Source organism: Lepidochelys kempii, chromosome 3 (genome assembly GCF_965140265.1).
Source record: "Lepidochelys kempii isolate rLepKem1 chromosome 3, rLepKem1.hap2, whole genome shotgun sequence".
In the NCBI taxonomy this organism is placed as follows: Eukaryota; Metazoa; Chordata; order Testudines; family Cheloniidae; genus Lepidochelys; species Lepidochelys kempii.
In genome coordinates, this window is record NC_133258.1 from 45,324,644 (window position 1) to 45,349,769 (window position 25,126).

At 40.1% G+C, this 25,126-nt stretch overlaps 1 protein-coding gene across 2 annotated transcripts in view; it reads left to right on the forward strand.

The window, feature by feature from the left end:
* FBXO9 (F-box protein 9) overlaps nt 1-25,126 on the forward strand; it is a 40,794-nt gene that overhangs the window by 7,346 nt on the left and 8,322 nt on the right. For both annotated transcript variants that reach the window (XM_073336258.1, XM_073336259.1), the window contains exons 4-7: nt 746-803; nt 17,449-17,548; nt 20,500-20,630; nt 24,511-24,625. In XM_073336258.1, coding sequence (XP_073192359.1) covers nt 746-803; nt 17,449-17,548; nt 20,500-20,630; nt 24,511-24,625 — 404 coding nt within the window. The remainder of the gene's footprint in view (nt 1-745; nt 804-17,448; nt 17,549-20,499; nt 20,631-24,510; nt 24,626-25,126) is intronic.

Below are 25,126 nucleotides of genomic sequence, written 5' to 3' on the forward strand. Positions count from 1 at the left end.
TTTTATTGTTGCAGACTGGATTTGCAATTGATGTGCTTTTGCTCCTGTAGGTCAGCTCCGTGGATTTGAATATTGAATATCAGCCATGCTTTCTGCCTCACTTCCTGAGCATTGCTTTCACAAGTGCTTTGCACTCCAGAATTGCCCTGTACTTTTTTTTGTTTTTAAGAACAAAACTGAGTTAGAGCCAAAGTGTCTCTAGGCAAAAGTGTGATACTTTAAAACAAGTTAATGAAGATCCTCCCCTGCCAATTTTGGTGACATGGACAAATTATCAATCCTTCTTTGCAAAGCAATAAAAGTTTAGAAAGCTTGTCCATTCCTGAGATAAGCTTCCATTCAAATGGTAAGTTAAATATGGCACAGTTACTCCTTTTTAAAACAAAAAGGAATTATTAGTTTAGAAACCTATGAAAATGGGTTTATAATGTGAGTACTATATCAACCATAGCTATAGTGGTGCTAGAAGTTACGTAATTCCTTATTTATAAGGGCGTAATGCCTTGATTTAATTAAAACTGGTGTAAGCAAGATTTAGGATCAGACTTGGTGTTGGCTCAGAAATTCAGTTATTGTTAGTAGAACCTGAATGTCACTTCCATGTTGTTATATGCAATTGTGCTTTTACTATTTTCCTTACCACCTCATAGTATAGAGTTGTCAACTTGGATGTAAATTCTGATAACTGGATTTGCTTGGGTGCTTGTAACAATTTTTTTAATGTTCTGTGTAATTTATTATACAGGCAAGAGAATTGTTCCTGAAGGCTGTGGAACAAGAACAAAATGGGGCTCTTTATGAAGGTAACATGCAATTCTGAGATTACAAATCTAGTGCTTAGAAAACTACTATATGGTTGATCAGGAGCCATTTTTTATTAGTTGCTAGTAAAATAGTGAGAGCTGTGTGCTCCTAATTAATAGCTGGAGAATTATAAGTAGCAATTTGAGAACTGGAGTCCTTGAGTCACTCAAGCACTCCCAAGACTAAATTAACCTAAGAAAGAACAGACAGTAATGCTAAAGAAGCTCATTACTATAGTTAAGATTAAGCAAAATTATGAATGCAAGCAGACTAAAAACAACACTGAGTCTCTCCCTGTCTTTTGGCAAGGAAATGTTTTGCCATCTTTAGCAGTATCCATACAAGTTTCAATAGACAGAAAATTTGTCTAGAGCAATTTTTCCAGGGCCCTGTACAGCTTCTTTAACAGGAAAACTCATAATAATTATTTTCTTTGCTATGCAGTTACACCTTCAGTTTAACCATAAACTAGCTTCTGTATTTTTAAAACTGATGTCACATTTAACATGTTCACAGCTTTCTAGTAGATGCCTTCTTAGTGTTAAATGGTTGACACTTAAACCTGGTAATCTTTAATTTGTCAGGTTTGCCCCCAAAATTGAAAATTCCCATGTAACGAAAGATTAAAGGAATTAGGCAACCTTTAGACAGCCTTCCATCCTGTTCCTGCCTCTATTGGCACAGTTCTGGAAATGGAAGTTCAGAATAGTTGGAGGGAAAGAGCTGTACCTGAGTCCCAATTAAATAAAGTACTCAATCATGTGCCTATCTTTAAACACACGGATATTCCCACTGTAGTCAGTGGAATACGCATATCTAAAGGTAAGCACCTGATTAAGTACCTTGCTCAACTAGGGTGTCAGAACTTGAGTCAGGGTTCCCTACATTATGGGTCACAACTTCTGAGATTATGTAATGGCTTGGGGCAAAGGGACCTCACAGGTGGTGAGACAGTAAAACTTTGCAAAAAAGTTATTTAGTACGCTTAAAGGATAAATCCTTAGGGCTTGTACACACGAACACTTACTTTGGTATAACTTAAGTTGTTCAGGGGAGTGGAAAAGCCACCCCCATGAGCGATGTATGTTACACAGACGTAAGCACTGGCATGGACAGCGCTATGTCAGCAGGAAAAGTTCTCCCACCGAATTATGGCTACCGCTGCTTGGGGAGATGAAGTAGTTATGCTGATGAGTGAGAGCTTTCTCCCATTGGCGTAAAGCATCTGCACTAGCAGCATTGCAGCTACACCAGTACAACTGTGCTGCTGTAGCAATTCTAGTGTAGACTAGTCCTTAGTGATGTCCTTTTAAGGCCACAATATTACTGTAATCTGAGAACTCCAATTTGCAATTTAGTCTAGTGCAGGATGAGTGATTAGGAGACTGCTCAAACCTCTGTTCCCAACAGTATTATAATTATATATTGTGTGTGCCTGAATTTACTCAAAAAAAAAAAAAAAGTACAGGTCCTATTAAACTTCTTGCATTCTGCTGCATCTAAGCTGTGCATGCAGACAGTCTGTCAGCTGTAATTGCTGAGGCCTAAGGACACTAAACCTTACTTTACTGTTGCATCTGTCATTCAGTCTGTAGAGATAAGTTCTGCCTAACAAGCAAATTAAAGATAGTTTCATGAAGGACAGTGACAGTTGTTCTAATCATAGAACTGGAAGGGACCTCAAGAGGTCATCTAGTCCAGTCTCCTGCACTCATGGCAGGACTAAGTATTATCTGACCATTCCTGACAGGTCTTTGTCTTACCTGCTCTTAAATATCTTCTATGATGGAGATGCCACAACCTCTGTAGGCAATTTATTCCAGCGCTTAACCACCCCAACAGTTATGAAGGTTTTCCTAATGTCCAACCTAAACCTCCCTGGCTGCAATTTAAGCCCATTGCTGCTTGTCCTAATGATTGCTAAGAATAAGGTGACCAGATGTCCCAATTTTATAGGGACAGTCCAGATTTTTGGGTCTCATATAGGCTCCAATTACCTCCCACCCCCGTCCCAATTTTTCAAATTTGCTGTCTGGTCACCTTAGCTAAGAGCAGCGCAGGGAAGAAAAAAAAAACAAAAAAAACCCCCAAAACTGCATTATGTTGACCCAGCATCTTTGAAGTCTTCACACTTTGAGACAGAACATCAGGACACAAAGTACACTAATTCATAACTACAGCACACACTGTCCTGAAGTTGTCTCAGAACATGAAGCCTTCAAAATTGTTCCAGCATTTAAAATCAAATAACTCATTGAAAGATAAACGTGAGGCCTTGACAGAAGTCAGCAAGTGTTGATTTAAACTAAGTGTCACACACGTCCCCTTTGGCGTGAGGCGCATATTATTGCGGAAAGTTACATTTCCCTGTGCAACAGCCATGGCTTCATAAGCTATAGGGCTTACAGTGACTACCACATTGAAAAGTGTATGTTGTTAATATAATTGCACTGTATGGGTGATGTGGCTAACTAACCTGAGCAGTTGCTTTCAGAGCTTAGGAAAATTGACTAAAGAACTCAGTTTGAGGATTTAATCACTATCTGGTACTGCACAGCTTTCAGTCTTTGCCGTACTGGTATGTTTGACTGTTCTGTTGGAGACTTCCTTTCTTGAAAAGCTGTACCAAGAAGCAGTCAAAGCTTTCCACATTCAAGGAGAATGGTTTGTTGTAAACTCTACAACTACTGTCATGGTGATGACAGGTGAGAACAGCAGTCTGATCAGAGAGCTCCAACCCATTGCAACTAATGCCAGGATGTCCCCTTCTACACTGAACTGTTGCTACTAATAGCACCTGTAAAGCCATACCTGGACCTTCAGGAAGCGTTGCAAACATAATCAAAAGCTGTCCAGTGAATTGACTCTTTGAATTGTTCTGATGACAGGTTCCTTTTACTGGTAACTCTCATTTAAGTGAGGTGACTCATGAGGTAGAGTTTTGGTTTTCTGTACAATAAAACATGTGCTCCACCTTTCATTATGTTTGGCTACTTAGACTGAGTGTTTTGGGGCAGGGATTATCTTTAATCTCAATTATCAGTAATCTGTTTTTGCGGGTACCAGATATGAAGTTATTGAAGATGACCGCATACGAATCTTCAGTCACCTAAATGAGCTGAACTCTTCTCTGGGAGCAGAATATGACTGTTCTTTCCCTGCATGAGAAGGTAGAAGTATTCATTAACACTTATAAATAGGCCTTCTGGACACAAAGAAGAAACTTGTGAACCTGAAACTTGAAGCCTGGTTTCAGACTTAGAAGGAACTGAGGAGCTGGTCAGGAACAATCAAATTCAGTCAGAATCTGAGTGAACCTCAGGCCCAGCAATGGCACGACTAGCCTGGTACCCAACAGAGGGTAAAGAGGTGGACCATCAACCCCTTTATTCACAAGACTGTTTTATCAGTGCTGAATGTGCCATTGCAGGATAGTCTGACAGACCTGAGACTGGTTCCTGCACCTAACTGAAGAGGAATTTAGCACATTGATAGACTATCTGCTTTAGCTGCAGAAACCTTGAAAGCTTTCCGTCTTGTAGCTCTGAGCGAGGTTTCTCTGTGGTGATCAAAAATAGTGGCTATCACCTGTGGATAGATAACATCGTTTAACCTTGTGGAATCTCACCTCCGAAAGACAAGCTCATGAGTTCTTAAGAGGTGAGTATAAGATGCCTTGTTACTCTTCAGAACTTGAGAGTTAGCAGTTGCAGTTGATTATTGTAACAATTTCTTCTGCATAACAAGATGGGGGGGGGGGGGGGGGAGAATGGGAATAGTGAAACAATTTAACATGGAGGATGATGCCTAGTGTTGAAAGTTCTGAGAACCCTGCATTAGAGAATTTACACTAGTGTAAGTGACTCAAGATAACTGCAGGGGGCCAGATTGCTCAGAAGCTTGGTAATAAGAATTGGAGCCATTTGTAGTGTCAGTAACAACATCTTTTAGATATCATCTGGTAACACAGTAAGACCATTAAACAGTTGCCAAATATCCAGGTCACATCTGTCACAGTAGAGCTTTAATGATCTGTAAGTAGGAGACTCTTTACAAGTTAGTTTTGCACATTAGCAAATTAAAAAGATGGTTGAGAAGTTTTAAAGTGTACTTCTATTTTGACAATTGAAATTGATTTTTGATTAGGCACTGTAGAATATTTTACCAGATGCTTAGAAAAGAGGCTTCACTACAGCACACTAAAACCTTAACTAGTTGTGGTACTGATTAAAGTACATTGATTACTTAGGTTCTGACAGTTCTAGCTATACAAGGGATCAAGAAGTTTGAACTTGAGTGGATCACTTAGAACAGCATACCATAACCAGTCAATGGAAGACTTGCTGGTAGACTGGAGAGCTGGTGTTGGTTCACTTTGTAGTTTGTTTTTTTACTATATTACTTTTCCCAGTAAGCAGCTGCTTTGTGGTTGCCACAAACATGTTATGATTGATAATGGGAGAAGAGGTCTGTGCTATTATGACTAGGAGAAGTATTCATGAGACACACCAAGTGACCCAGGCCATGTAAAAGGTTTCAGAACCCCTGCTCTAGGAATCTAGGTAAAGCGTGAGCTACACTGGAAGACAAACCTGTGACCATGCTACATTTGCTGTGGATAAAAAGCTGTGTAGGCTATCAATTCAGTACCTCTTAATCCTATTTTCTTAATTTAAAAAAAATTCATGCTTTCCTCTGTAACTAATCAGTGACTTATGTAGGAATGAAGCCTCGCCCTAAGATAGCTTCAACTGACAGAAGATGCAGCAACCTGTCTGCCTAGCAGGCAGTGCTCTGCTGTCTCCACTCACACCCTATTGAATTGAGTCCAGTTAAAGATCTGAGTACTAATTTTCAAGACTCAGTCAATGGATACATGTTGATAATCAAATCAGAGGAGTTACTGTATTACACTAAGAAAGGGAAATTTTGGACAGTGCATTCTTTAGTTTTTGTAAGGCAGGATGATTAAGAAAAGCATTTATGTGCTAACTGGGGAGGAGGTCCTGAAATGGGGCTTGTATGGGGTGTGACATTGCCCTTGAAATGTTAAGAGTCGACTGCAGCTCTCACCAAAATGCGTTTCAGATGTACTGAGGAGTTACTGTTTCATGGTGGTCTAAGGTTGGTACACAAATGAAACCACAAAATAGTTGATTAGAGTCAACTATAAATCTACTAAGTTTTCGTACTTTCCAACTTAGCCTGAGTTGGTATGTCCAAGTTTTCCTCTGCATTCCTTCAGTAAAAATCTACTAGGGCTTGACATTCCTATTTGAATAAGACATATTTAAAACAGTGATTATTAGGTTGTTGCAAGAACATGATTCTAATACTAGACAGTAGCAGGGCTTTACGGCAGGTTCCCAGCAAGCTTCCTCTAGTATAAATAGGTTATAATAGTTGCCTTTATTTTGACCCAACTTCATACTTTCCAGACTGAGTAATAAATTCAAATAACAGAAGAGAATGAGTTTATACTAATAAACATGAACAAGCAAATAATAAACATGAACAAGCAAAGGTTAGAAAAAAAATGGTCATGTAATTAGTATAGCTCCTATCTAATACAGCACTTGATTTACCTGACCTCAAGTTTCATAGGTTATAGTTCTATTCCTGGTTGCTGTAACTTTAGCTCCTATGTTCAGGGAGAGTAATGCTCCAGTAACTTATCCTTCTTGCTATTTAACATAGGAATGATTACCCAGATGCTTCAATCAGGATATGATCCCCAGCTGAGGTGTTCAAATACCATACCATAAAACCTTAACACAGCACAACTATATCTGGGTACTGCATGAACAAAGGAAGAGACGCACAGGTCAGAACCCTATTGATTTTGGTGAAGAGTGGAAAATGAGTATGTTTTCAATTTTCAGCAAAATCAGTAGGGTTCTATTTAGAGGGGGCTGGCCAGGGGAGGGGAGGGGAGGAAATGGGAGGAAGCAAAGGGCCCACTAACCCTATACTTGAGACCATTGCCTCACCCCTGTATCCAAGTGTCATGGGGTACACCACTCACCCCCTGGTCCAGTGCTGCCTCCTAGATGCTCTGCGGATTAACTCTAGAGGTAGGTACGCTCTTCCACAATTTGCATGCTGTCACAGGCATCACTATCTTTCTCTCAGGTCAGCAACTCCTCTCACTCCAGGACCCATAGCATCCTTTTTGTGACTCAGCCCTCTGGTTAGGTCACTCATTATTCCCCCTTCTGGGGTTCAGTCCATCAACAGTCCTAGGCAGTCTTCCCATTCACTGCCCCGGTACCACTATCTCAGTGGCTGGTAAGGGAACACAGGTCCACCCTCTACTCTGGGTTCCAGTCTAGGGACCCTCAGCTGAGCAGTTCTGGGCTTCCTCTCTTTGCCCTCAGTGCTCTTTTCCTGGACTGGTTCCCCTTCTCTCCCTGGGTGTACCAGCTCCAAGAACACTCTTCCCAGGGAGTGACTGCTGCCTTTCCCTACAGCCCCCAAACACTCCTAACTCTTCCCAGAGATTGATTGCCCTTTTTCAGCCCCAGCCTGTACCCTGCTACTTGACTTTATAGGCTCTCCCCATCTTTTCCTGCACAGGTGAGCATCTCTAATGAGCTGCCTCCAGCCTAAAGCGCCCCTGTTTGCAGCCTAATTAACTGATTGGGCCCACCTGATCTAATTCTGCTCTTGCAGGGCTAGTGGAAATCAGGCTTTTCTGATTTTCACCAGAATCAAGAGAGTTCTGACCAGTAGTGCCTAGAACATTCCCTGAAATTCTGGAATTGATTTGATGCAGTTTTAAAATTACCGCTTACATCAGGGGTTCTCAAACTGGGGATCAGGACCCCTCAAGGGGTCATGAGGTTATTACATGGGGGTCGTGAGCTGTCAACCTCCACCCCAAACCCCACTTTGCCTCCAGCATTTATAATGGTGTTAATTAAAAAAGTGTTTTTAATATATAAGGGGGGGGGTCGCATTCAGAGGCTTTCTGTGTGAAAGGGGTCACCAATACAAAAGTATGAGAACCCCTGGCTTACATACATACAAACAGAGAAATGCTTTTGATGTGTGTGTAGGACCTTGCTTTGCTCAGGCAATAAGTTTTAAAGGTACATGGATGAGGTTTTATTAACAATATTTCCCTAGCCCTCTGTGATCTTACAGGTCAAGGCTGATCTGTACCACTATTGTTTATTCCATGTGTCCTGCCCACTTTAGAGAGAGATTCTGGATCATCATAAGCATGTATAAAGGAAAAAGATCTCCAATTGGATGGTGCCTGTGTAACTTCCTACTGAAAGTATGTAAAGGAAATCTTTGCTGGGAACTCCAGGAGCCTCTCCATCAGAGATAATAGAGAAGGCTCCTGCTTCATTGTTAGGGGTTGTGTTGCTAGCTGGCACCAGAGGTCTCAGAGTTATTTCGTGAGTGGTATAAGAGTTTTACATCAAGTAGTGTTTTTTAAAAGGCCATTGCCATACTTTACGCTAAGAAGATCCTTTGGTCAGCTAATCTTGTTGGAAGAGTATTGCATTTTCCCCCTAAAGCAGTCAAAAGTCCAACTATTTTAATAGGGCTAGCTGTTTTTCTTTTGACTCTAGCTCCTTGGCCAACTGCTTAATGGAACCATGTCAAAATGACAAGCTTCATCTCAGCTGTAGTTTAGTGGGTTATATGCCAACCAAATAGGGTAAAGTTAATTCATGCAGAGGTAACAAACCTCAGTTCTGCATAGTAGTGTCACATGGAGTTCTTGTAACAGCCAGGTTTATGTTCGTTCCAGTAAGATGAGATATTACCATACTACTAATGTAGTTTGGGAACTGTGGCATTGAGGGCTCAGCCTGAATCAGGGTGAGAAGCAAGGATGGCAACTAGGCAACCCGCTACTTTAATTATAGAAGTAGTGTTTCTTTGAAGTACTATAGCATTTTAAGAAGTTGAACAACATAACCCTTCTCTAGTTCAGGTATTAATATCAGCAACTACTGTCTAATGGCACTTTAAAGGCAAGAGTTCATGAGGCAGCTGTACAATCTAGTTAAAGTCCTGAACTGGCTGACATCTGAACTGGACTCTGTTATAAAGGCCTCTGCCACTGTGTCCTTTTGGCTTTTCCCAATCAAACTCCCATCTTTCCAAACCTTTCTGTTGCCTCCATTAAAAATAGGCTAATCAGTGTAAGTGATAGGAGACTCAGTCCAATATAACTTCTTAGCTTTCTCTGGCCAGATGCCAATACCCACTGAAGAGAAGACAACCTTCTAGTAAAAGTCCAGGGGAAAAAAAATAAGCCTAATTCAAAAGTCTAAGACAGTGGTTCCCAAACTTGTTCCGCCACTTGTGCAGGGAAAGCCCCTGGTGGGCCGGGCCGGTTTGTTTACTTGCCGCGTAAAGGAATAAGGCATACCAGCTTGTGAGATTCAACTCAGGGTCACTGCTTTGCTTAACACACAGCACATATATAGTGAACACAAGAATAAGTTTATCAGAGAAAAGCAATTCAAGTGATATAAAGAGAATAGTGGAAACAAATGGTTACATATAAAACAATCAAAACACGCTTTCTAGAGCTCAAACTTAACAAGGCATTTTTCTATCTCCTACAAGATAGTTTACCCCAAGTCCTTTCCCCCCATATTTTCAACCAGTTTGACTGAGATCCCTTCTCATAAGATCAAGCTTGCCAGCAGCTTGTCTTCACAGATTGAAGGAATGAGGATGTACCTCCATACCCCTTATTATACCCCCAAAAGTTCATTGTTCTTTGTTGGAAACAGCTCTCCATTGCTGGTTCACTTCTTCCTGTAAAATTTTCTCTTCGAAGATTTCACAATCCTTCATGAACATTTGGCTCAGATTGTAAATGGATGTCCCTTGTGAACCATACAATATTTAATTTATATTTAAACAGATAAATAAACATTACTTGCCTGAAAGAAAACCTGCTTTTTACCTATCTGGTGAACAATCTCTAGTTATAGACCTTAAAAATGTAATTTTCAGTATTACACACACACACACCCCAACCAACCTCTTCTACAGCATCTGTACATATGGTTTGCAATGCTACTGATCAGTGTGACACAGGCTTTCACTAGAGATCTTATGACATTCTTTTGGTGAACTCATGGATACTTGTACCCTGTGCCCTCTGGCAGTTGGCATCCAGAAGTTCTTAGGTCACAGCTGCATCTACAGTGGGGATTAGGTCAACCTAACTATATTGCACAGGGTGTGAAATTTTTCACAGTCCTAAAAGATGTAGCTAGATTGACCTAAGTTTTAGATGTAGACAGGCCTCAATCACAGAATTTTGCCCAGAATCTTCAGTTCCCACAGTTAGGAGGTTTGAGCACGTGCACACACGCGTGCACGCACACACAAAAGTCTCAGGCTTATGTTACAGGTATTGGACTGCAAAATTATTTTTTGCTACAGGCAGCAGACAGTTCTGGATTTTGAAACTTCTCCAAATTTAAACTTAGGTCCTTACCGTTGTACAAAACATTGAGCCAATCAAGGCGGTCTTCAGAGGCACATGCAACGTTTGTCTTGAACTTTTCTGAACAGACAATGATCTTTTCACAAACGTTGAAGTTATTGGCACTGTTAGTGCACATAATCCAATGATTAGGTTTCAGTTTTCCAGTATTCAGGTGCTGTTATACTGTCAAAGGGCACTTCACATGTCATGTAGAAGTCAAAATCATGTTTGAACTCTTTTGCTAGGCAAGGAAAAATGCACAGAATATTTTTATAGTTGCTAAAATTGCATGACATCTGTGCCTGGACAGATGATTGGCAAAAAGAGATTATTTTCCATAGAGTCCATTGGCTACGTTGTGGATATGGTTGCCTTCAGTTTGCTTTGAAATTCTGATGCAAAAGCCAGCTTTGCAGATGAAAGAAGTTGCCATTTAAATCCCATTGACTTGAGGTCCACTTCTTTTAAGGCATTATCTACATCAGAAGTAACTTGTAAATCACAAAAAGAAAAGGAGGACTTGTGGCACCTTAGAGACTAACCAATTTATTTGAGCATGAGCTTTCGTGAGCTACAGCTCACTTCATCAGATGAATGATGAACACAACATCTGATGAAGTGAGCTGTAGCTCACGAAAGCTCATGCTCAAATAAATTGGTTAGTCTCTAAGGTGCCACAAGTCCTCCTTTTCTTTTTGCGAATACAGACTAACACGGCTGTTCCTCTGAAACTTGTAAATCACAGTTAAGCAGTGTATCAATGCAGTGTATCATGGTGCATTTGTCTCCATTTCCCAGCGAGCTCTATTGATTCCTCCCCTCCCCCCCGCAAAATAAACAAAGACAAGGTAAATTGCAGCACAGATCTCACTAGTTTCCAGCGTCTTTGACCATCCGGCATAGTTTCATTGTTTTCTTTGAGGTAATTGTATCATCATCTTTATTGAGAAAGTCTGTCATGCAGTCCCAATGCATATGAATTAATTTTGCAGCCTTGAGCCAGAAAAACCAGCATAATGACACAAATGAGGGGCACCCGCAAACCCATTGGGCTCATGCTTGCTGTCATTTTTCAATATCGCTGGAAAACATTCCATGAATATGTTGAGTATGCGGAATGTGTAAGCTTTGATTGCATGATTAATGGGTACATGCAAAAGATGCCTGTGACAGAATGAGAATGTCCTGAACAGAGTTTATGGGATTAAGATAAACTTTACTGAATTAAGTTAAACCTTATTGAATTATGGGTAATATCTTCAGGGTAGATTATATTAAAAATGCAATTGTGTATGGGTGTTTTGGTATAGTATATTCCTTTAGAAGGGAGGGGGATGCTAATGTACTTCCTCCATTATCAGCCCTTTGAAGCCACTCCTTAGAAGAGGTGCACATATACTAGTTCAAACTGGATTGTGCAAGGACCAACAGACAAGGGATTTTTGGATAAATAGCCTAATTTTAAACTGATTTATGGTCTTCATAATCCAGCAAAAACACACAGGATCTCTGGTCTCTGGAGGACACCAGTCCTTAGGGAAGAATTGAAAGGACCAACTGGTCTCAATTACTCTTGTTAACTATCTCTGAAGAGAGAGCAGGCAGGTCTGTTTAGGCAAACTGTCTTTGCTGGGGATAATACAGTGAAGGCAGGGAATTGTTCATCCTGGACATACTCCTGTCAGAAGGGAGTGACATAGGGGTCTCCACCCACTAGAAGTGATGGCCAGGAGAGTTGGAAGCCTGAGAGTGGATGCCTTTGCTGGACTACTGAGGGGGAAAACAGGTGTAGTCACCCAGAACTGAGACAATGAGTAGTACATGGAATGTGCAGCGTATACGGATACATTTCTTTCATGTCCTTTACTAAGTGTTGCATGTATATCACAGAGTCACTGTTGATTAACACTGTTTTCCCACATTTGGCTGGACTCTTGCAACATCTTGGATCCAAATTCAAACGATCCTCACTGAAGAAAAACAGAGGCTTTCAGTAGAATAGTATTAATGATTTATTCCTATCAGTGTAGAATAACGATGTTCATTGCTGGCTGTCCAGAAAACTCTGGGGTTTCATCAGTTACTAAAGAGAATTTCTCACCCCTCAAAAGATCCTTCATTGCAAGCTTGGGGCTGAGAGAAAACTTCAGGCAGGTATTTTTTTTTTCCAGCTACGGAAGTTCTGGGCAAGTGCAGGCTTGTGAAGCAGAACTAATAAAAAGCTCAAACCACAGACATCATTCAGTGGAATCACGTTAAAATACAATGCCTGTACCAGATTGTGTGGGAAATCTGCAGTTTCTTCCTTTTTTTATCTTCTTTTGTGAAATCTTGGAGTCATCGTGAATAGTTCTCTGAAGATGTCCACGTAGTGTGCAGCAGCAGTCAAAAAAGCGAACAGGATGTTAGGAATCATTACAAAAGGGATAGAGAATAAGATGGACAAGATCTTATTGCCCCTATATAAATCCATGATACGCCCACATCTTGAATACTGCATACAGATGTGGTCCCTCATCTCAAAAAGGATATACTGGCATTAGAAAAGGTTCAGAGAAGGGCAACTAAAATGATTAGGGGTTTGGAACGGGTCCCATATGAGGAGAGATTAAAGAGGCTAGGACTTTTCAGCTTGGAAAAGAGGAGACTAAGGGGGGATATGATAGAGGTATAGAAAATCCTGAGTAGTGTGGAGAAAGTGAATAAGGAAAAGTTATTTACTTGTTCCCACAATATAAAAACTAGGGGCCACCAAATGAAATTAATGGGTAGCAGGTTTAAAACAAATAAAAGGAAGTTCTTCACACAGCGCAGTCAACCTGTGGAACTCCTTCCCTGAGGAGGTTGTGAAGGCTAGGACTATAACAGAGTTTAAAAGAGAACTGGATAAATCCATGGAGGTTAAGTCCATTAATGGCTATTAGCCAGGATGGGTGAGGAATGGTGTCCCTAGTCTCTGTTTGTCAGAGGGTGGAGATGGGTGACAGGGGATGGATCACTTGATCATTACCTGTTAGGTTCATTCCCTCTGGGGCACCTGGCATTGGCCACTGTCGGTAGAAAGGATACTAGGCTGGATGGACCTTTGGTCTGACCCAGTATGGCCGTTCTTATGTTCTCATTCTTCCAAACAGGCTTCTGTTGAAGCATGGCTTGACTTTCATTCAGTTTCATATGAGACGATGTTCAAATGTTCAACAATATGATCTGCCTTTCCAGAGATTTCTGTTTTACAAACTTTGCAGTGCAAAAATTCCTCTTCTTTTCCAGACTTTCATTTTGAATCTGAGGTCAGGGTATACAGTGCAGTATTCCTCTACGGTTTTTCTTTTGATTCATTACTGACATAAAATGACAAACCTTCCCTCTGTTAGTGAACTGGTGCAGTTGAGCCCTTATCATAAATGCAATTGCTTTCGTGCACTTCCTGAACTTTGACTCCAATACACTGTGTTAATCAGTCATATCTGCAACTCTAGCACTGTTTGGCAGCTGCTGTAGCACTTTGCCACACAAGCTTCTACTCTTCCCACCTGAATGATCCTGGCCTGGCCACATGGCCAGCCTCACCAGGAAGGTGTCCTGGTCCTCCCAGGATCATGATGGATGAGGATGAACCTCCTGCCATTAGGAAGGCCACCTCACTGCTAAACAGCTCCAGTCTGGGGGCTGCCCCCACATACATTCAGCTGGTGAATGAGGGAATGGGGCCATGACAGTGCGACCTTAGAACCAGTGACACCTGATGTCTGGAGGCACAAGGTACAGGGAAGGCTGCAGGCATGGTAAGGCAGAGCAGAGATCCCCAGCCAGGACTGTGAGGAGGAAGAGGACAAGCTCCTTGGAGAGGCCACTCTGCTGTTAGCTCCTGAATGGGGATGGTCCCCACGCTCCCAGCTAATGAGGGAAAGAGTGGGGTGGTGATACGGAGGTGCAGGGAAGGCTGCACTCATGCCAGCTGTTACCAATGGATATTTTTTCTATCGATTTCAGTATGTCAGCTGAAAATAACATTTACCAACATATATCTAAATTGAATCCTGTCAAGCCTAGCTATAATAAAGTAAAGGGTCTCCCTCACTCTCATTTTTGATGAAAGAGGGTTGACTTGGCTTAGGCATCTACGTCCAGAAGAGGGGTCATAGCTGTGAATCCGCAGCAGAGATAGGCACCTCCCTCTGGCCCAGAGTTAGGCGTCTAACTACTGGCTATCTTACGAGTTGTCAGCTCAGCTTGCTGCCTTTTGTGAATCCCTTATGTACCTAACTCTCGCCATGTATTGTATAGGGAGCCTGGGTATCTGTGTAACACACACACCTCCTGGGTGTGGTGCTCTGGCCCAACTAGTAGAACCGAGGCCATTTAGAGAGAAATTAATGAGTCTGCTACAGTCTTAACTTAAGGGCCATGTGGCTTTTAACTCATGCAGTAGAGGCTCATGCATTTAGCTCCAGAGGTTCCAGGTTCGAGCCTGCCCCCCAACAACCAAAGTCTGTTAGTGTTACACCTAGGGTAAAGATCACACTGGGCAGCAGGGCACCTAAAAGTTAGATTTGCAATGCTCAGCATTGCCACACAGTCCCTCTATGGATATAGTGCACAGGGTAATCAAGACTAGGTCTGCTCTAAAGCATGTTCTTGCAATCTCTCCATCGACTTCAGAGAAGTTCTGATCTTTGGGATATCCTCCTGGGTTGTTTTAGTAGCAATGTTTTCCTTCCCTTCTCCTGCATGCCAGGCTTTCCTTCTCTGGCTTTCACCTTCTCAAGCCCCAGAGAGAAGTGGAGCTATATAAATCCTGGTCCTTTACTCAAGAAACGTTAAAATAGAAACAAGTGGAATATACATGTGCTAAACTTAACTGGTCAGTCACTTTTGGCTTGGTGCATTCCATCTCTCACACTGTAAGCAGTCACTAACACAAGAAGAGAGCTTTGTCTTCAACGTCTGTTAACATTTTTCCTTCTGCCTCTCCATTCCCTTATTTCTCCCTTCATCCCTCCCAGACCTAGTCTCCCTGCTCTCTCTTTCCATCTGTCCATTTTTACCCAGGGCATGGAAATTTTCTCAGACACCCAGTAGGTAAAAGACTAAACCTCTAGGTAAAGAGAAATACAAAATATAGAGGCCTTGGGCCCAGCTCCACATAGGTACTTAGGCACCTAAACCTCAGATTTAGGAGCCACTGTGATCCACTGAATCCTTGCAGGCACCTAAATGTTAACTTTAAAAGTTCCCTAGACACCTAAGTTTCTGACTCTGGGCATGCACACTGCTGCCTCAGACTAGGTGTCTAGACACTTACCTCACTTACCTGAACCCCACTTACCTCACTACCTGAGCCCCAATGTGACAAAGTGGGGGAAGATAGGCAGAGTAGCACCTGTTTTAGCCATGAGGCCTGATCTGCTAGGTATGCTCAGAGGCCACCTATGCAATTGAGTCCCATTCAAAATCAGGGGAGTGGGATGTGAAAGAGAGAGAATAACTTTATAGCCTGGTGCTAGAGCACCCACCAGGGAGGTGGGAAACCCATGTTCCAGTCCCCCTGCTCCAGTGATGTTTATTTATTTAAAATGGAACAACTTCAATGGCGGCGATTGAAGGATCTCAACATCAGAATATCCCATATCTCATTGCTTTGAGTGCTCTTCTGAGAGGTAGGGGACTCCTTTTCAAATCCTCTCTCCCCCTCAAGTAGAGTGGGGAATTGAACTGGTCTCCAACATTCCAGAGGAGTGCTGTAACCACTGGGCTAAAAGTTATAAGGTGTGCAGCAGCACCTCCTCCTTCAGCCATTTTGTGTGGAGTAAGGCAGACACCTAACTTGTTCTCACAAGAAATAAGCCATCTGATTCCAAGAGAAGGGTTCCCAGGTGTGGATCACAAGCAGAGATAGGCACCTCCCTGCTGCCTGAGCTTAGGTACCTATCTCTGTGAGAGGAGCAGGGTGGGGCTTAGGACCCACCTCTCTCATTGGCTAATTTAGGGGTCTCCCTGCTACCATGCTGGCTTGCAACACCTAAGTCCCTTTAGAGTTGGTCCTTACTCCCTAAGGGCAATACCCACTTGAAAAATAAACCTGCTTTCTCTCTCTCTCCCCATGCCCCGTTAATAGAAGAGATGCAGATTCTAATATTCCTACTAGGGTGCTTTTCCCAACTCATATTCAGGGAAACTCAATTTGGTTATGAGCCTTTGGTTAGAAAATATCTGAAATTAGAAGTATCCTCTCTGGATGCTAGAAACAGATGGAGAATTCTCTGTTCCCCATCTCATTGCAGAGCCTTATGGCTGCTTGCAAAGATTTTGGGATGGTCTCTGCTCCTCTCTATTTCTTTCAGCTTTTTTCTGCCTCTGCACGTTTAAAAGAGAGATCCCTCCCAGTGACTAGCTCCAGTGCCTGCCTTCACTGCTGTTGCTTTGCCACTGAGCCACAAAGTGAAATTGACCTGATCCTTGTCTATGTCACTGATACCTACAGGGTTCTGAATAGGAGCCGTTTTCACTCTGCTGTAGCTTGATAAAGTTATGAGCATCTGAAAGCATCTGATACTGGAGTCCTCTATCTGCACACTTCGAGTGCACTGCTATCATCCTTTCACACAGTTCATATTTGGCAAAGTTCTTCGCAACCATAAAGACAGAAACTTTATGGACCTTGGAAGAGAGTTGTTAGGTGCCCAACACCTTTGGGAAAAAAATCAGGCCTTTATCAAATTTAAGTGTATAAAACACCCTTACCTATCAAGCCTTAAGTGGCATGCCCATAGAAGATATTGAATTAAAATTAATTATGTAGAAGCTGATGGTATGTGTCTGGGAAAGCTTTCTCCACAAAAGGGGCAAGTGGATTTTCAAGCCCTGATAAGTGTGTCAAATAGGTCCTATCTTCCCTGCTAATATTACCATTTTTATTCTAATTGTTTTAGGTTAAACTTGATAGTAAAGAAACAACTGGGAGGGATGGGATTAGTGTCCAATCTGGCACCCTGATGAGCAACTTTGCCATTTAGAAAAAAACAATTTTTTTAAAAGTGTAATGACACAGAGCCTTCCTGGCCTTAGTTACAGTACAGTTACAGCTAAAGTCATTTCTCGGGAGAAGCTCAATTTTGATCACTAGAGTAGGCATTAAATGTGTTCCAAGTTGTAAATATTACCTCTGTTTTCAGCCATCAAGTTTTATCGTCTAGCCATGCAACTTGTACCTGATATAGAGTTTAAGATCACCTATACGTGGTCTCCGGAAGGTGATGGTGTTGGAAAGAGCTAGTAAGTATGCCAAGTTTACCACTGAGCAGCACAGGAATGCACAAATTTACACATTTTGTTTTTAATCCAAAGACATTCATTAAGGTGCCACCTATCTGTTTGTAATATAGTCACCTTATGTTTGAGAAGCATCTTTTTGTTTAACTTCAATTTAATTAGTAGCATGCATTATGGAAAGTTATATAGAGCCTGGGAAGACATTTTGTACCAAACAATACAATGAGATGCAGTTCTTAATTTGTTTGGAGCCAGTTCAAATTTAAATTGAGGGATTAAAATAATTTAGCAGAAAATAGTTAGTGGGTGATTTAAAAATACAGAAGCCACCATATTACTTTTTACCCTGAGATTCAGATCCATAAGCTATACAGGCAGGATCATTTTTAGGCTAGTAAGAGCTGACATATTGATTCTTGAAAGTTACACTGTAGTATCAAGAGATTCTGCACTTGTAGGCTTGTACATATATAGCAGTTAGACTTATTTTCCTCTTAGGGTAATAGCCAAGTATAGGACTATCTGGGTATTTAAGTGAACCCCCATTAACATCACATCAGTGAGGTAAGAAAAATACTAGATTATAGAGTAGAGTTTTATAAAGTTCTTTTATATTCCTAGTATTTTCCCTCCCCTTTGAGAGACTCCCCTTTAGTCAGTTCAGTGTATTGATAAGTACATGAACTTCCATGTGGTCTTTCAAATGATTGGTTTTTTTTCTTATTGCCCCTTCCCAACTCCAAGTGATACCACAGCTGGAGCCAACTTTCTTATCCTGCCCCCTTATTTGTTTTTTAAAGTAACATCTGCAGAGTGTATGCCTTTCTAGAAATATTTGTTAGCAATATTAGTGCTTCTGCTCTCTAAACTAAAAAGTTCTCTATGCCACATCAGCAAAAAAGTATAACAAGCTACTCTAACAATGTTCTGTAGTAGTTGTCATCTCTTCCAGTAATACAAGTAAGTAATGAACGCTGTTTGATCAATTAGCACTCCCTTTCTCCATACCATCTTAGGCCTAGAAGGCCAAAACAGAGTTCTATCTTCTCTTTACAGTATTTTAAAGATCCTTTTCTAGCTCTTTCAGCTGGAGTTGGAGTTTTTTTTAATTCCATCACTTCTCTTATTAAACCCAATTAAACTAAACATGCAAAAGAGAAATATAAGTAAGCTTCTGGAAGTTCTACACAAACTGTGTGTTCTCACAGAGAGCTTGTTAGTCTTAAGGGCAATCAAAAATAATATATGCAGCGCTTCATGAGTAAGGTTAGGTAGAGTCATGTGGTTTGAGTGGGTATTTACACACCTGTGTAGAATGGTTGCACCTGTTGTAGAGAACTCAGATTTAATCTTTATGTTGTAGTAATGTCATTTTATAACATATTAAATTATGTTCATTAGCCCTTCAGCATAGGGAGTAATCCATGACGGTACTTAGGCTCCTAAGTCTTGTTTTTAGGCACCACTACAATCCACAGAACTCCCATAGTACCGTAGAGGCACCTGAACTCACTCCGTGCCTAAGTTTTTGTCTCTGAGCATGCACTCTGATTTACAAACTGAGGAAATAGTTGTTCAGCCACCTGAGTGGCATGTGGGGCCTGATCTAGTGAGCATGCTCAGAGGGTGCCTACTGGATTGGACCCCTCAGGTTGCGGGGGGCATGTAGGAGGACCTCCATTGTAACTTTTAGCCCAGTGATTAGGCACTCATCCAGGATGTGGGAGATTCCTGGTTCAAGTACCCCCTCCTCCTGAGGGTGAGAAGGGATTGGAGCAGCAATCTGCTACCTCTCAGGTGAGTTGCCTAATCACTGGGCTATGGGGTATTTTGATGCCCCTCCCTCACCCCCCTCAATCATTGAAGTTATTCCACATTAATTGAATAATATTAATTGGGCCAGAGAGAGTTAGAATGACATTCTAGTCTGTTAGAGAGACAAAGTGGGTGAGATAATATCTTTTATTAGACAAAGTTTCATTGGTGAAAAAGACAAGCTTTCAAGCTTAAGGTACTTGCTTCTCCCTATTGCTTCTATAGAAGCCCAGGTGCCTCACTCAGGCTTTGTGGATCAGTGTTGGTCCTGTGATTTTCTAGGCACCTAAAAGTTAGGTGTCATAAGTTAGATGCTCAGTGTCATAGTGCCAAAGTCCCTTTCTGGATCTTGGCCATAGTGTCTTTGTTGCCATCTTTTTCACTACTTCATAAAACTAATTTCCCAAATAATGCCAAATAACAGGATTTGTCCAAACCACTTCTTCTAAAAGATCAATATGTTGATGAGGAAAGCCACAAAGGGACACGATCAGTTTTAAAAAGTGACTCTTCCCCCCACCCCACCCCCAAAAAAAGAAAATACTTACAATAATTACTATAATGAGCTCTATAAAAATATAATTTACTTTTCACTGGTAATGCTGCTCTTTTATTTCTTATGTGCTGTTCATCTTAGATGACAAAAATGAATTAATTGCTTTAAATATTTTGCTGTTTATAGACTAGTACAGTTCTTCAGTGATTGTGTTGCAAGTACGGCAGGTGAATGTAAAAATCCAAACAGCGAAACTGCTTGGTTTGGGATTAAAAGAAAAATAACTACAGAAATATTTTGATTAATATACTCTCTTAAAAAGACATCCTTGTTTTAACAAAACCTAAATAAATCTGATTAGGCCTCTAATTTTTTTTCTTGGCAAATTAGATTATCATCATGTGATAAGAAATCTTAATGACTATAGAATCATAGAATATCAGGGTTGGAAGGGACCTCAGGAGGTCATCTAGTTATAATAATGAACAGTCATCTAATAGCATACTTTGATCTTAAGAAACACAGTAATTACAAAGTACAAATCAGAAACCATATTAAATGTGAAGAAAAGGTTAGTGTGAATACTAGATGTTGGCATGTTTTGTTCCAGTCTCAGGTTTTGTTTTATTTTTCTTTACTTTAGCATTGAGGATGGTGATGATGATGGCAAGATGGCTGATCTTTTGTCCTACTTTCAGCAGCAGCTCGCTCTTCAGGAATCCTCAGTCAAACTTTGTCAGCCTGATCTTGATGTCAGTCAGACTCATATCTCAGGTGTGAGATTAATTATGTCATAACTTTGTAAGGAAGGAATTCTTAGAGGTAAATTTTTGAGCTCATCTTTAATAAAATGTCTTTTCTTATTATTCTAAGATATAAATTTAAAGAACTTTCTTGTGAATGACTCAAGGTATCTATTTGTTCATTATTATAACCAGATGTATAACAGTCTCATCTACTGTTTTAACAGCTCTTTCTTCATACATATTCTGGTCTGTTCTGTAGGCTACTCCATGCAGGCAGACTCATGGAGGCTTGCAGGATCAGATCTTCACTTTGAAATTCACTTAGCTTGTTCCCTGGGAAGAATGTTCACATGCTACTTGTCTTCCTTACCTCTAACAGTTATGTTCCGTATGTTGGGATTGGGAGAGGGAATAGGCTGACATGTTGATTTATTTTTGAATATAATATGGAAGGACTGTCTTAAGCTGCAATCCTGAAAAGACATAAGCAGGTGTTCAGTCCTACATACTGTGAGTAGTCCTATTGACTTCATTGGGATCCAGTGCATAAAAGTAAGTACATGTATTAGTCTTTGCAGGAGTGGGTCCTAAATATTGCTTTTTTAACATTTATTATTGTGCCTCTGGCATATTTTTTTAAAAGCTGCCATATACCTTTCCTTAACAGTGAATTTGTGTTTAAAATGAACAGTTTCACTTTTTCTGGTAAACATGAGTCGGCTACAATTATGTGAATGAAAGTGATTTGTTTTATGGGAAGTAGATATTTTTATTCGCTGATGGAGAGTATCAGTGAAAGCAAACATTTTCACAATTGTTATTATAAATGAATCCATTCACACACAGATTAAAAAACTTTGGCCATGCTATTTTAAAATGGCCAGTGGTTTTTGGGTGCCTCCATTTTGGAGCACCCAGCTTGACACCTCAGGAGGGGTCTGATTTTCAGTGGGTAGGTGCTCAATACTTTCATAAAATCAGATCCCTATGAAGCATCTCATTCTGGCTCCCCAAAATCACTCGTCAGCTTTCGAAAATCTTAGCCTCACTTCTTTTCTCCTAAGGAAGCAAAATAGAGTAAATTTATGGAACTTCAGCAGAACTTTGGCACTATTTCTGTTGTCTTCTGTGGTTAACTCAGACCGTTTAGAAAGACCATTTTTCTTGATTTTTTTTTTTTTTTTTTTTGTCAAATGAATTTGGAAGTTTGCACTTTGTATACCATATTATCATGAGATCCCTGCCTGAGTGGGGGAAAGCCTCAAGCCCTCCTCTCCTGTTGGTATTTCTACCTCAGTCTCCATGCTATTCCTGCATTTTACAATTCTGCTGCGCTGCGCTGCTCGTAGTAGAGTTGAAAGTAACTAAAATCTTTAGTTCAGGATCTCTGTTTGCAAGATGCTGTAAACGCATAAGACGCTGCCCTGAACTAACACTACTTCCTTACTTTTACAACACTGAAATGCCAGCGAAGAGTGCGTTAGCTGTATTTCTATTATTTTTTCCATAACTGGTGTCTGGCATGCAGAAAGAAATTAGAATGTGAGTGAGACCCAGAGAATGAGAGAATACTAGATTAATCAAGGATGGCAGTAGCATACAGATATATTTGTGTTTGTTTTTGTTTTTTGGAGTGATGATTAGTTCTTGGTGCAAGACAGCAGGGGAAGATCAGACTTCTACTATTTAACGTAAATGCTAGATTTTTATTTCCCATCAAGAGTATAGGTGACTTTTTTTTTTTTTTAGCAAATAAGATATTTATGATCTGGACAGCATTCCTCACCAGAAGTCTAAAAAAGCTTTAGTTTAATATTGTACATTTTCTCAACAGTAGACCCATCATTTGAAATAATAGCTTTCTACAGTAGGTGAAGATGTTCATTGTGATAGGGGCAAGCAGCAAGAATTCTATAACAAAATGCAAAACCAGCATTAATGCAATGTTATGGCTGTAAAATTCTGAATAGAGAGAAGTCTGGAAAGTCAAAAGTTAAGGTACCATGCTCACTTGACCATGTTGCATAGTCTACATAAAGCATATATTTAACATAATCAGCAACATGTTAAAGAAAACAGGAATAAAAAAATTACTACGTATTTACAACAAGGCTGCATTAACATAGCTGTTGGAAGATATGTACATTTCCAATCTTTTTTAATTGACTTGTGTGATCTTAAGTTTTTGCATTAGATTTCCTAGATCTTGCTAAACTAGAAAAGAATAGAAGTATCCAGTTTCACATGCTTTGGCTGACTGATGACTATCAAATGATAACCATTGGTGTTGTTCAAGTTCATAGGCACCAGTTTGTCAAAGGCTCAAGATTTTTAAGCTTCTTTAAGATCTTAACTGTGTAAGCAGCATATTACATTCTAAGGAGTTATAGCTAATGCACCTTATAAGCACTTAAGTTGCCAAAGATGGACTGGAGCCTGTTTATGTACTGTATTGCTATGCATGTATATCTATAGCATGCATGTGTGTACAGCTATCAATGGTATAGGAGCAGTATAGTTGTTAGCATATCTGTTTTTTTTAATTGCATATGCTTCAAATGGTATTTTGAAAGTATCTGCTACTAAATTAAAGAAAAGTTTTCAAAATGGAGCAAAGGCATGACTCCTCAGTTAGGAATAATTCCATGTTGTATTTTAACTTCCAAAGTTCAGATGTTTGTATCAGATGAACCAATAATCTGGTGTCATAAAAATGTGGTTTTTTTCTCCCTATCCATCTCACTACTCAAATAGCTAAATGCTGTTTGCCCAGATTTTCCAGAATTTTTTTTTTCAGGGCTGAGACCAAATATCAAAAAACTTCAATTCAAAAGAGAATTTTTTTCCAAAAAAGCAATTAACATATAAAAACAGTTATAATTCAGTGGAAACAGTTTTGTAGCCTTAACTAGAGCATCTGTCACTGGTGAATGGTACACTTCTCTACCTATTTGTATTTAAGTATCTCAGAGCAGTTTAGACTGAATAAATCTCACATTTGCCTTTTGTGAAATAGGTGTAAAGGTTATTTAAGAATCATTCAACCCCGGCAGTAGAAAGCAGCAACTGCTTAATAGTGTACAGAAACACTCTAAACAGTAACAGTTAAATAGTAAAGAAGATTATATCCAGCTAAAAAGGCAGACAAAATTTAGGGAGGTGGAATGCAAGTAGATGGAATTCTGGCTAAAACCCCAGGATTTTCTTACTCTACCTTTACTCTTACGAGAATTTTCCTAGTATCTCACTTATCGGTAACTTTGGTCAGGATCTTGATGTATTTATTTTTAATGTCATTGGAAAGGGTCCTCACCAGTACCATGCCATTTGACACCTGGGTCCTATTGGCTCAGTACTGACAGAGGGAGAAGTGATACAGTATTGATTCACCAGCACTACTTCCTGCAGGTTATACATGTTCCTAGTGGTGTCCCATCCAAGTACTGAATTGCCTGAACCTGCTTAGCTTTTGAGGTCAGAGTGCATCACAGCTTGGCTTCCACGCAAGATGTAAAATGTTGTTTAAGAAATAAAATGTTACTTTACATGTGTGATGTGCACAAAGAACTCTCTATATTAAAGTCTCTGGAGAAATAATTGTCATAAAATCAATGATATACCTGTTGTACTCTGAAAAGAGATGTAGATGTGTAGTCTTTAAGACCACATCTAAAAAATATTTTGTTACCATGTTATGTCTTTACATTTGTATATTATGTGAAGTTTTTTTTATAGTGTATCATGTATTTTTATGTAAGATTTTTGGTTGACTGTTCCCAATCAAACTTGTTCTCTAATTTCCTGTGAAGAACAAGATTTTGGTAGCTATCAAAAATAGGATCAGGGAAATAATTTCTTTGATTATTGTCATGTTACCATGTGATCACTTAATTATTTTCTGTTCACAGTGCTGCCTATGGAAGTGCTAATGTACATTTTTCGATGGGTGGTTTCCAGTGATCTGGACCTAAGGTCATTAGAGCAGCTATCTCTGGTCTGTAGAGGATTTTACATTTGTGCCAGGTATAATTGAAACTTTATCCATAGAATGAGATATTCACCTTATGTTCTTTTGGGTGGAGAACAAGGAGCTTTTCTTAATCTTAGTCTTTAAACTGGTTACAAGTATAAGATTATAGGTGTATTTATTTATTTATTTTTATTGTTTTTATATATATATATAATTTATTTAGGTAGAAAAAGTCATGTGGAAATTTAAAAATTCCTGGTGGCACTTATCTTAATAAAATTGTCATTTTTCTTGAGAATACAGTTTAAATTTACCTTAGCAACATGAGCAGAGACTGTATATTGCTGTATAAACAGTTAAAATTGCCAAAAAATACAATTTTGTGTGTAAAAATGCTGCCTAGTGGATGAGTGCTGTACTGGGACTAGGATCCCTAGGTTCTATTCCTGCCTCTGCCATTGGCCTGTTGGTGACCTTGACCCAGTCTTTTTGCTTCCCTGTGCCTCACTTTCCCCATCTGTAAAATGGGAATAATGATATTGACTTCCTTTGTG